Source organism: Chelonia mydas, chromosome 3 (genome assembly GCF_015237465.2).
Source record: "Chelonia mydas isolate rCheMyd1 chromosome 3, rCheMyd1.pri.v2, whole genome shotgun sequence".
Lineage (NCBI taxonomy): Eukaryota > Metazoa > Chordata > Testudines > Cheloniidae > Chelonia > Chelonia mydas.
Window position 1 is genome coordinate 46560287 of NC_057851.1, and position 12693 is coordinate 46572979.

The window sequence follows — 12693 nt, forward strand, 5'->3', positions numbered from 1 at the left end:
GTCTCATCTCCCATGAGATCATAACAAAAAGAAAATCACCCCCTAGTAATAGCTGAACTTGACTACAGAGAAAAAGTACATTAGAAGCAGAATAAGGGCAGGGTTGGCACATTAGTCAATGACTGGGGTGGGGTGGAGGAGACAATAACAGAAAATGTGGAAATGGCAGAAGTGGTAACTGCCTCTTTTGTTTGTTTCACTAAAAAGTTAGTAGTGATCAGATGTTTAAAGGGCTGTAAGCAGTTATCTGGAGAAGATGAAATACACAAAAATGTATCAAGTAACTTCTTCCTTTGGATTTCCAGTGTATGTTTTGGTTCACTTTTTGTTGACTTCAAAGAAGGGGAGATAATGAAGGGGGAACTTGAACATGGATTTCGGATGGGTTGGTGAACCAGGACAGAGATGCAGAATGTCTGAGTGTGGAAAAAGGCACTAAGAAAAGAGTAGGATGATGAAAAGAATGAGACTTGATACCAGCACTGGAGGAGGAGATCTCTTCAGAATGACCGTAAATCTATATATTCCTCAAAAAACACACAGATACACTACATTGATGGGAAATTTATAAGAACTAGAACAGAACTGAAAAAAATATTTATATGGATCTTTTAATTGTTTCCTTTTTCAGTAATAACACATGGCTGCCACTGTGAATGTCTGTAGACCATTTGTGCTTGTTAGTGTCTAATTAGCTTTAGTTCTGCTAGGCTTGAGGATGGCCTATGTGTGAGTGAAGCCTATCTAACATTTTCTTAGTCCGCCTCTTGAGTTTCTGCACTCTACTAAAGTGTCTCAAATTCCTGTGAATATATCTAATTTACAAACTAAATGATGCCTTATGAAAGTGAATTAGCTGTTTTGTTTTATGCAAAGTTTTGTTTCATTGTAACTGGAATTTACATGCCTGCCTAAGTGGAAAACCCTCAACCCTGTGTACAAGCGATAACATTTATTAAACTCTTGTTTTAAACCTTTAAAAATATCCTTCCAAAATATTATTTAGCATAGAGAATATTTGTTAAATTATTTTCTTAAAATAAATATAAATCTGGAATTGGTATTTCTAGCAAAGTCAGATCATAGTGTCTTTCGTTTAAGTCATTTATGATTTTATTGTTCTGAATTGTGTTGGGCTAACTTGGACTGAATTTAAAAACAAAATACATAAAGTAGAGTATAGTGCAGTACACTGATACAGTTCAAATTCTGTCTCAGGCTCATATGGTTTATCATGGCCAGATTTTGATAAAGAAACACTTGTACTTTGGAATTAGGGCTTTTAGAATGCTTTTATTTAACCACCTTGTGCTGTGGTTGATATTAGTCTTGTGATGGTAAAAGTTACTTGCCAGAGTAATTCCAAAGAACAGTAAATCTAGCTATGGTGGTGATTGTCCAGAAGTGTTTAAGATATTGTTTTATTTGGAACTCACGGTCTTCAGAGGATTTGTCACTCTGGGTGTTCAGAAGTACGTATTAGCTGTTAGCCTGTCTCAGACTTAGGGGTATTGGTATTGCCCTGCCTTTTCTCCTTTATCCTTCACCCTGCCCTTTGAAGAGTCTGTTTTTGGGTGAGAGAATTTTGAAGTCTTCCCTCCCTGTGGGTGTATTTAAATTAGCTACTCCTCACCTTCTTCATTCTCTCCCTTCTCTTTGTTTTCCTTAGTAATTTTGCATAATTAGCCACATTTGTATATAGGAAAAGACAACTGAACATTATTGTACAGGATGGGAGATCACTTTTGGGTTAATCCTACTGGGTTACCTTTTTATGTGTCATAAGAGGACCTATGCCATTATAAAAAAATATTGAAACATATTGTAGAAAAGCTCATATTCAGGTAATACAAGAGCTCTGAGAAACAATATAAGGCAATCTCATTATATTCTCAGCAATCTAGTCTCTATTTTAATTTTACACTAGATCCTTCAGAAAATGCAAAATTCAGGTGCAATTTTATCATCAGAGGTCCTCCTGAAAGTGCAAGTGATAGCACAGTATTAAGCAGATGAGGCAGCCATTATATGATCTAGATTAAATAAAATACAATCTGTGTTTTATTAACAGAAGGAATGTTGGCCAGAACAGTCAGCTCTCACAGCACATTTCAGATTCAAAATCCAAGTAACACACACATGACTTCACCTACAGTTTTTTTAGAAAAATCCAAATCAAGGGGTTTCGTATTGTAATTTTATGACCTCACATTCTACTCTGCTGGCATCATCCCACTTCCCACTGAATCCATCTAATCTGTGACTCACAGATGCATTGCAGATATACCTGGATTTCAGAACTGCTATTTACATTTTCCTTAGCAGTTTGCTCTCTGTACAGCACTGATAGGCATCTCAGTTGTGACCTTTTAACACATGTGCTTTGAGATTTCCATGAGCTGTTTCTTATTGCAGTGGTTGGTCACAGGAGCTACCTGCACCATTGCTTCTCCCAGATGGCGAGGAGATAAAAGATCTGCCATGACTCCAAGTGGCTGCTTGAGACATGATGTATGGTTTCTGGAGTAATAGCACTCCAATGCTGATATATTTGCATTGAGGCGCAAATGGGGGAGGGGACATCGGGTGAGGGTACACAGGTAAATAGACAGGTGGGTCATGGATGCCAGCAAAGCTGTGTGGGATAGCAGTTGGAGGACTGCCAGAGTACTGTGTGGCAACATTGCATGCACACAAAATTAGTCTGCCTTAATTCAATTTGCATTAAACTTAGTATACTTTGAAAGAGGTCTTCAGAATTCACACCAAAAAGGGAGCTAGTGTGCTTTAAGGGTTTGCATCGTATGTGTCATAAATATAAAGGGAAGGGTAAACCCCTTTAAAATCCCTCCTGGCCAGAGGAAAAATCCTCTCACCTGTAAAGGGTTAAGAAGCTAAAGGTAACCTCGCTGGCACCTGACCAAAATGACCAAGGAGGAGACAAGATACTTTCAAAAGCTGGGAGAAGGGAGAGAAACAAAGGGTCTGTGTCTGTCTTTATGCTGCTTTTGCTGGGGATAGAACAGGAATGGAGTCTTAGAACTTTTAGTAAGTAATCTAGCTAGGTATGTGTTAGATTATGATTTCTTTAAATGGCTGGGAAAAGAATTGTGCTGAATAGAATGACTATTTCTGTCTGTGTGTCTTTTTTGTAACTTAAGGTTTTGCCTAGAGGCATTCTCTATGTTTTGAATCTAATTACCCTGTAAGGTATCTACCATCCTGATTTTACAGAGGTGATTCCTTTACTTCTATTTACTTCTATTTCTATTAAAAGTCTTCTTGTAAGAAAACTGAATGCTTTTTCATTGTTTTCAGATCCAAGGGTTTGGGTCTGTGGTCACCTATGCAAATTGGTGAGGATTTTTAGCAAACCTTTCCCAGGAAGTGGGGTGCAAGGGTTGGGAGGATTTTGGGGGGAAAGATGTGTCCAAACTACATTTCCCAGTAAACCCAGTTAGAGTTTGGTGGTGGCAGTGGATATTCCAAGGACAAAGGATAAAATTAATTTGTACCTTGGGGAAGTTTTAACCTAAGCTGGTAAAAGTAAGCTCAGGAGGTTTTCATGCAGGTCCCCACATCTGTACCCTAGAATTCAGAGTGGGGGAGGAACCTTCACAGTATGTATGGAGGCATTTTCAATCCTCACTAACTACTATTAACTAATTCCACCCCCCCTTCCCCTCCCCCCCCCCGCTCATGTAGACAAGCCCTTGATTTGGCAAACCCATTCAAGTTTGATAAATCCATAAACTAAGGATTGGTTATTCATGGTTGTACTTTAAGATATTTCCTAGAAAATTAAATTTGGCTACAGAAATACAGATGGGAAGAAAGTGAATGTACAGGAGAATATTTCTGTACATTAGCAGCTAGAACAGTCCACTTTGCACAACTGATTCTACTCACTAGGTAATCTTCAATCTTGTGTAATATAACAACACAATAATATTACCTGTAGACCATGCAGGAGCTTCAGTTGCAGTTGAGAGAAGGAGCAAAAACAATTTTTAAAACACCTGGTACCCAGGACATTGAAAAAAAGCTTGTGTGTATCTGTATCTTTCTCTTAAATCATTGCAATTTTTGGCTATAAAATATAACCATCAAAGGTAAATTGGAAATGTTGGACAGACGAAAATTCCCCTTGATTTTTGGTGATGAAATTTGGTAAGCTAATTTGTTACTGCTTATGTCTGTGTCATGTAAATTCAGGGTTTGTTACTCTTTTCCTGCCGTTATTTCTAGTTTATATTCTTCCTTTTAAGCGAAAATGACAGAAGTATTTAGTAAAGATACAAATAAAAAGTACTTTTGAATTCACATCACAAAACTATCCTATAATATGGCTCAATTGACAATGACTGGTCAAGAGTCCTACAACTGCAATGGTAGTGATGTTGCTAATCTGGTGTAGGTGTGTTGGTTAGGTATTTAGTCACTTGGGACCAGCTATTAGAGGGTGACACAGTCACCCACTAAGCCAGTGTATTACATACTCCTCCATTAGACGATCTTGTTCCACGCATCTGAGGGCCACAGATGTTCGTCCCATCTGGGGTGCCATTTTGTAATAACAGTGGTTGTATATACATGGAGGCAACATAGCTGCCAATGAGGATTGAATGCAGAAAATTCAGAACCAAAATCACAGCCCTCTATAGTTTGAGCTAAAGAAGAACTTTTAGAAGTGGAGGCTGTATCTTTGCCAGGGTCATTCACTAGGGAGAAACAGGATTATGTGCAATAAAAGAGTATATTATATTTGTATGAATTAGAATTACTCACAAACAAAGGGTTTTTTGGACCTTATATTATACAATAAAAAGAAACTTCTATGGAATGAAAAGCATAATAGACTCTTAGTAATTACTGGCTTGTGATTGTTGTTCTGATGCGTACTCAGACTATCCCATGGATCGTTTCATGTACATAGTTGGAATGAGAGTTTCAAAAACAACCATTGAAAACTATTCTACCTTGTTACTTAGTTGAATTTGTTTTTGATCTTTTGTTTTCCTGTGCATTGTTTTGAAACTTGAGTTTTAATTTTTCTGCAGGATTCTTTGCTTTTATTTAACCTTGTACATTTTAAGCAGTAGAAAGCTGAAATGACTAATGGTGTCCATTAATTTGTGGAACTGTTTGTAGTTGGTAAATCTAAATGAACCATTAGTCACCTGTTTTTTTAATTATAACATACAAATCTGTCAAAAGCCTATTGTGTTTCCTTGCCAAAAGATGTCATTTTATTTGTAAGCTTAGAAAAATGGTTATGAATGTAACTTAAAATGCTTGTCTGAAAATTCAGGTCTGATCTTTGGCTTTGAATTGTATGTTTCTGTTGTTCTACTGGAAGTAAATTACTAAATTGGAAGGCCTGTCAGACACTTCTGTGAAGGTTATGATAGGACTTCAAGAAAATGTTTATTCGGCCTTCCTTCTGAATTTTTAAATGTATAATAAAAATGCTGCATATATTCAGTGGTTAGTTTCATCCCCGTGAAATGTGTGTAAACGCGAATAATTATTCATGATAGCACATTATGAAAATTAATATATAAACATTAGATTTGAGCAGATTGTCTTAGCTTGCATAAATTATCAAGGGGACTAGCTAGTCAAGTTTTTGATTAAATTATATTTTGGGTTAAACCCATCATTAGAATGAAATGGGTGCTATTATATTTTTCTTCCATCACTGACTATAAAAATTAGCTTCTGTAGAACTAATTACTATCTGTATTCCATTCTCATTGCTTTGAAATTATCAGTTCAAACATAGTTGCAGTAAGGCACAGTATGTGAATTTTAAGGCTTTTTATTTGAATCATTTTCATTTTGTATTGAGAAATTGACATGCTGATCACAAGCAATACCATGTGTTGTATGGCTACACTTAACTATCTGAGCACAAGAAAACTGAAAAATTATTTTGAAACATTACTTGCATACCCCCCAAAGGAAAATAGCATTTGAAGACACTTCGGTAACAAGGTGGTATTGCTTAATAATAAAAATGGTTTATTTGTGAGAAAGTACTGTTGCTTAAGAGCCTGATCCCTCAAGCCCTCCATTCACAGAACTACCAGTGAACCTAAATTAAACCCTACTTTTGTTGAATACTATTGTAAGTAATTTTTTAATGGAGCAGTAACACCAGTGCACCTTTAATTTAGTTGGAATAAATGGGCCCAAAGAGTAAGAGGTGTTAACATAACCCTCAAACTGTCCAGCATTAACTGTTGAACAGGATTTGGGATTTGGTATGTAGACACCTCAGCCTGTTTAGAGCCATGGTAAAAGCACCTTAAACTATCTTTTATTAAAGATACAAAACAAAAGGAAAATAGTTAAGGATTTGAAAGATAAAGTATTGAATAAGACTTTCACTTTAACAACATTTTTCCTTTCCCTTTAGCTGTAAAGTGTTTTTAGAAGGAAAACCTCCTGTTTGACAATCTTTTAGATGGTATTAAAGATGGTAATAACTGTCTTTTTGGGGAAAAAAAGAAGTTGAGATGTGTTGGGTCTGTTGTTGAAGTCTGAGCCCGTTTCCTTGAAGAGAAAACAAGACAAACACACACAATAGGGGATTGAAAAGAATAGCAAGATAGAAAAGGAAGCTTCTGTTTCCATTGTTGATTTTCACTTGCAACATCACTTCTGGAAAAACACAGGCACAGCCTAGGTTTTATCAGCTGCTTCGAGAAGTGGCAAACATATCAGTGTCTGGCTGTTTAGGGCATTGCATTTAGCTCCCTCTTTCTGGTCATAGTCTTAAATAAGTGTAGCAAAATATTCAGTCTTGACCAGCTAAGCCATACTCTTATTAGACAGAATGAAAATGGAGAGGAATAGAAAAGACAAGAAATAGGATAGGGAAGGAAAAGAATACACTGTGTGTGTGTGTATGCATGTGTGACAGTCTCACATCCCAGGTGGTGGTTGGGATACAGCTGGAGCCGGTGGAGGTTGCTGTGTTGTGTGGATCCCTCTCTCTGGCATGGTCTGGTTAGGGCATTTCTTGGGATTAGGATGAAGGCAGTCCAGGGTCCCAGGAGATGGTAGGGGTGACCACATGATGGTGAAGCTTGCTCATTCCCTTCCTTTTGTTTTTCAGTCAGACAACCTTTTCCCCAAAAATGTCCTTTTAATGACCAAAAAAGGGAAGTGGTGGGTGGACTAGCACATCCCCTCATTTTATCTATGAATTAAGCCTAACTTCTGACACTCCAATTTTCATGAATTTCTGGTTCCACACTTTACTTGTTTCATGACCTTAACATAGTTCTTGAGTTATATCAATAGGCCTTTTTGTTTAGACGAATTCAGTTTTTGTCTCCTTTTGGGACCTTTTACCATCAACGTTTGTTGTTGTTCTTCGAGTGCTTGCTCATGTCGATTCCATTCTAGGTGTGCGTATGCCCACATGTGCGTCCATCGGAGATTTTTGCCTTAGCGGTACCCGTTGGGCTGGCCATGGAGCCCCCTGGAGTGCTGCGCTTATGCCGCAGTATATCAGTGGCCTTCTCAGTTCCTTTTTACCACCCGTGATGGTCAGTCGGAGAGCCTCTCTTGCTTAGCAAGAGCGAGTGGTTGTATACCATTTTGAGCTTCATGCCTTAAGGCCGTTGTATATAGTTGCTTTGCTAGTCTTAAGTAGGTGTTAAGTAGTTGTTAAGTGTGAATTAGTTAGTAGTTAGGGTCCCAGTGGGACTTGGCCCCAGGCAGGACATGCCCCGGTCTCCCAGGTTCAAGCCTTGCTCAGACTGTAGCAGGCCTGTGCCTGTGAGTGACCCCCACAGCAGCTGCCTTAAGTGCCTGGGGGAGTCACACGTTAAGGAGTGGTGCTGGATCTGCAAAAACTTTCGGCCCTGCACCCAGAAGGAGCGGGACATCCGCGTCAGGGCTCTCCTGTTGGAGTCTGCCCTCTGCCCGACTTCCGAGCCATCCGGGCAGGTCGCACCAAGTGCCTTGGCCTCTGTGCACAGCATATCACTGGCCCCCGATTCCTCCCGGCACTGTTTGTCATCACCGGTGCTGAAGAAGGCCAGGAAGCATTCCCCAGCACTGAACAAGAAGGCCCAAGGGTCATCTATGAAGGGACCTGGGCCAGCCCACCAGACTGCTCCAGAGCCACGCGATCGTGCCTCCACAGCTGGGGCGCCCAGCCCCCTTAAAGGTCCATCACAGACTCTTGGAAGAGGTATGGGACCCATACGCCTGCCTGCACCTTCATCATCCCAGGCTCCCACAGCGCAGAGAGAGCACAGGTCTCCACCTTCTGTAGTGACGACACAAGTGCTGAAGGACCTGGCTAACGCTCCCCGAGAGGGCAAGCCCGCCATTAAGACCCTGTAGGGGACCGGAGAACAATGCCTGTCGCCAGACAGAAGCGTCGCTCTTCGCTCCTGCATTGGGAATCCTGGGGTAGATCCCAATCATGTCGCCGGTCGCCTAAACAAGCTTCTAGATCCCCACAGTGCTATTCTCTGGCATGGGTCTGACGCTACCCTTACTATTCCTGGCACCACTCAGTTTCTCAACAGTCGTCCTCTAAGTGTCTGTCCTGATCACCGGCACGGTGGGACCGTATCAGTACTGCTCTCCTCGCTACAGTTACTGTTCAGTTACAACCTGACAATGATCACCGGTAGCCACAACCAGCAAACTGAGGCGTTCACAGCTCCTTCCTGGTCACCGAAAGGGGGTTCCTCCGTTATAGAAGGCCAGTTCAGCCCATCGCCACAGTCTCACTGGCGTGACTGGGCACCGGAGCCCACTCCCTTGTCTGCGGCACCGCAATGGCAGCATGACCAGTGGCCAGCGCAGTGGCGTGAGGCGTACCAGTTGTGACGATGCTTCCTTCACAACACTGTTTGGTGGCTGCAATGGAACATCGGGTGGCGGACCCATTGGCACCGGACCCGGTACCGGAAGTCTGTTCGGAGGCAGTGGTGGAGGAAGCCTCTTTCTCTGACAGTGGTCGAAACCCCAGCACCCCCACCGGCAGTCCAGTCTTCCTCGTCGTCCCCAGATGAGGCGATGGTGGGACCTTCCAGAGCTAGCCCGCCAGATGACTTTAGGGAGCATCAAGCCCATCTCCTCGACTCCCAAAAACAGGGACACTAAGAAACTTGATTTATTTGGGAGAAAGATTTATTCTATTGCCAGCCTCCAATTTTGGATGGCAAATCATCAGGCTGGGTCATACAATTTTAATCTCTTGGACAGTCTCAAAATGTTCCAGGAATCCCTTCCTCACGGTTTGGCCAAAGAGTTTGGCACTCTGGTGGAGGAGGACATGACAGTGGCCAGATGATCCCTGAAAATGGCATGGGACACTGCGGGTTCGGCTGCAAGGGTGGTCTCATTGGCAGTGGTCTTGCGATGTAGTTCCTGACTCCAGACTGCAGGCCTCTCCCAGGAGATGCAGGCCTCGATCCAGGACCTCCCCTTTGATGGAGTTGGTCTGTTCTTGGATCAAATGGATGCCAGGCTGCACGGGTTGAAGGAGAGCAGGGCTACCCTTCACTCATTGGGCATGCAGACACCACAGTCAGCCAGGAAGCCCTTCAGACCACAGCCTCGTCAGGGACCTACGAGGAGAAGGGACACTCGTTTTAGTCATTGTCGCCCTTCTTCCTCGTGTTCACCAGCCCAGCCTAGCCCAGCCTGGGGCAGTCAAACACCCAGGGGGCCAGAAGTGATCATTTTGAGGGTGCGCCCGAGAGTGACACCCCAGTCAGTCAACTGGATCCTACATGCCCTTTCTTCGACTGCCTTTTCCCCTACTGCTTGGCCTGGTCACGGGTTAAGTCAGACTGCTGGGTCCCGGACGTAGTGGCTTGGGACTATACCCTGCAGTTCTTGGCTGCCCCTCATTCCCATCCCTCTATTTTCTCGTCTGTGCCCGCAAGGGGTGGGTGGGGATACCAGCGAAAGGATGACACTCAGGCCTAAGAATAGCAAGCTACGCTTTTATTGAGGAAGAACTTACGCTCCAATCTGTGCAGGGAGTCCCTAAGGCACGCGGAGGGGCTGCAGGGGACTCTGGCCATTTGGGACAGCTGACCAGGCACGATTCTGCCGGTGGGGAGTCCGCTGCAGTGTTATATTCTCCTTGCCTATCTCAAGGTTACATGGGGTCAACGGCTGGTTACATCCATTACATTCATGATTTATGCTTGTTATATAAACTGACTTGTTTACAGGCAAAAATATGCTGAACTATGCTAAACTATATCTTGGTAGGGTCTGTCGGACAAAGTTCATTGAACTGCCTGCATCCTCCACTTACATTCAGTCACATATGCGGTCCGCCACTTAGCTCCTCGCCAATCTTCCGCAACCTTGCCCCTACACCATCCCTCTTCAGGAACCCTTCTCATGAGTAACTCCTCGTTCAGGAGGCAGAGAAACTCCTGGGCTTGGGGGCTGTGGAGGAATTTCCTCAGGACATGGAAGAAAGAGAATTCTCCTCTCGCTGCTTCCTAATCCTGAAGGCTAAACGGGGCCTCGGGCCCATCCTGGACTTGTGGGGCCTCAACAAGTCTCTCAAGAAGTTGAAGTTTCACATAGTCTCCCTGGCCTCCATCATCACTTCCCTGGATCCAGGGGATTGGTACATCGCTCTCGACTTAAAGGACACTTTCATATCTCCATATTCCCGGGCCACAGGCGCTTCCTTCATTTCATAGTGGCCAGGTGTCACTTCCAGTTCACGGTGTTACCCTTTGGCTTGTCCTCAACCCCCAGGGTTTTCACAAAATGCGTGGCCCTGGTAGTGGCTTACCTCAAGTGTTGGGGGGGGGGGGGTCCAGATCTTCCTGTATCTCGGCGACTGGCTCATCAAGGGAAGGTCTCCGAGGCAGGTCCTACAGAGCCTCTACCTGGTGCAATCTGTCTGCAATGATCTGGGCCTGTTAATAAACACAGAAGAGTCCACGTTAACACAGGTCTAATGCACAGAGTTTATCAGAGCAGTTCTCGACTCCATGCGAGCCAGGGCCTTCCTTCCGGAAGCGTGCTTCCAGGCCATGTCGTACTTGATTGCCCACATGAAGAGCGATCCGCTTACCACAGTCCACGTGTGCCTGCGACTGATGGGCCACATGGACACATGCACATACGTGGTCAACCATGTCCATGTTCATCTACGATCTCTGCAGGCGTGGGTGGCCTCAGTCTATATGCCCAGCAGGCACGCCCTGGACCGAGTGGTCACAGTGCCAAGCTGCATCCTCTTGTCCTTGGACTGGTGGCTGGATCCACTGGATCCTCTGGTGCTGCAGGAGGTTCCCTTCATGACCCCATCTCTATCTCTTACCCTGGTTTCGGATGTGTCGGATTTGGACTGGGGAGCCCATCTGGGCGAGCTCAACACCCAGGGCCATTGGCTTCACAGCGATTTGGCCTTCATATCAATGTCAGGGAGATCAAAGCGGTTCGCCTGGCCTGAAGGGCAGGGTGATGCAGGTCCTGACGGACAATACAGTTGCGATGTACTACATCAGCAAGTAGGGTGGAGACAGGCCCTCGGACCTTTGTCAGGAAGCGCTCAGCCTCTAGGATTTTTGGACAGCTACATGTCATTTCTGTGGTAGCTGCCCACCTTCCTGGAGCCAAGAACATTCTGGCAGATCCCCTCAGCAGGACCTTCTCGTCTCGCCATGAATGGTCGCTCCATCCAGATGTGGTCAGCCTGATCTTTCACAGGTGGGGGACTCCCCAGGTGGACCTTTTTGTGTCCAGACAGAACAGGAAGTGCCAAGTGTTCTGTTCTCTGCAGAGCAGAGACAAGGGCTTCCTGTTGGACTCCTTTCTAATTCCATGGTTGGGAGCGCTGATGTATGCCTTCCTGCCAGTGCTGCCAATCCACAGAGTCCTACTCAAGGTAAAGCAAGACAAAGCAATGATCATCCTCATAGCCCCGCCATGGCTTCGTCAACACTGGCTCAGCATATTGCTGAGTCTTTTGGCAGCCACCCCGCAGCAGCTGCCTCTTCAGCCGGATCTGCTGTCACAGAACCACGGCAACCTGCTGCACCCAGACCTGGAGTCACTGCGCTTAACGGCGTGGCTGAGTGCACACAAATGGGGGTGTTCTGCTGGCGTCCAGCAGGTCCTGCTGGGCAACAGAAAACCATCCCTTAGGGCTACGTATTTGGCAAAGTGGAAGCAGTTCATGTGTTGGGCCATGGGCCAACATGTTCGTGTGGATGTGGCTTCACTGCAGGACATACTGGACTATCTACTGCACCTTAAGCTCCAGGGTCTGTCACTATCTTTGATCAAGGTACACCTAGTGGCCATTTTGACGTTCCACCCTCCACTACAAGGCGGGTCGGTCTTCGCCCATTCCATAATGGGACATTTCCTGAAGGTTTTGGAGCATCTTTACCCGCATGTCCAAGACCCAGTCCCCCCTTGGGACCTGCATCTTGTGCTGTCCAGACTCATGGGTCACCACTTCGAACCCTTGGCTTCCTGTTCCCTTCTGCTTCTGTCCTGGAAGGTCGTCTTCTTGCTCGCTATAACTTTGGCCTGTAGGGTGTCTAAAATCAGGGTGTTTACTTTGGAGCCACCCTATATGGTTTTCTATAGGGACATGGTCGTACCCGGCTTTTGTGCTGTCAGTCATTTCCCAGTTCCACACTGGTCAAGATATTTATTTACAAGTCCTTTGTA

General features: G+C 44.3%; 1 protein-coding gene across 11 annotated transcripts in view; it reads left to right on the forward strand.

Annotated features, from left to right (window-relative positions):
- The window catches only part of PRIM2 (DNA primase subunit 2), a 296493-nt gene that overhangs the window by 206918 nt on the left and 76882 nt on the right, over positions 1–12693 (forward strand). For 2 of the 11 annotated variants that reach the window (XM_043542429.1, XM_043542430.1), the window contains exon 11: positions 306–983. The exons of the other annotated variants lie outside the window; for them this stretch is intronic. In XM_043542429.1, the coding sequence (XP_043398364.1) occupies positions 306–332 (27 nt within the window). In that variant the 3' untranslated portion in view covers positions 333–983. Of the gene's footprint in view, positions 1–305; positions 984–12693 lie in introns of those variants that run through there. 11 annotated transcript variants of the gene reach the window in all.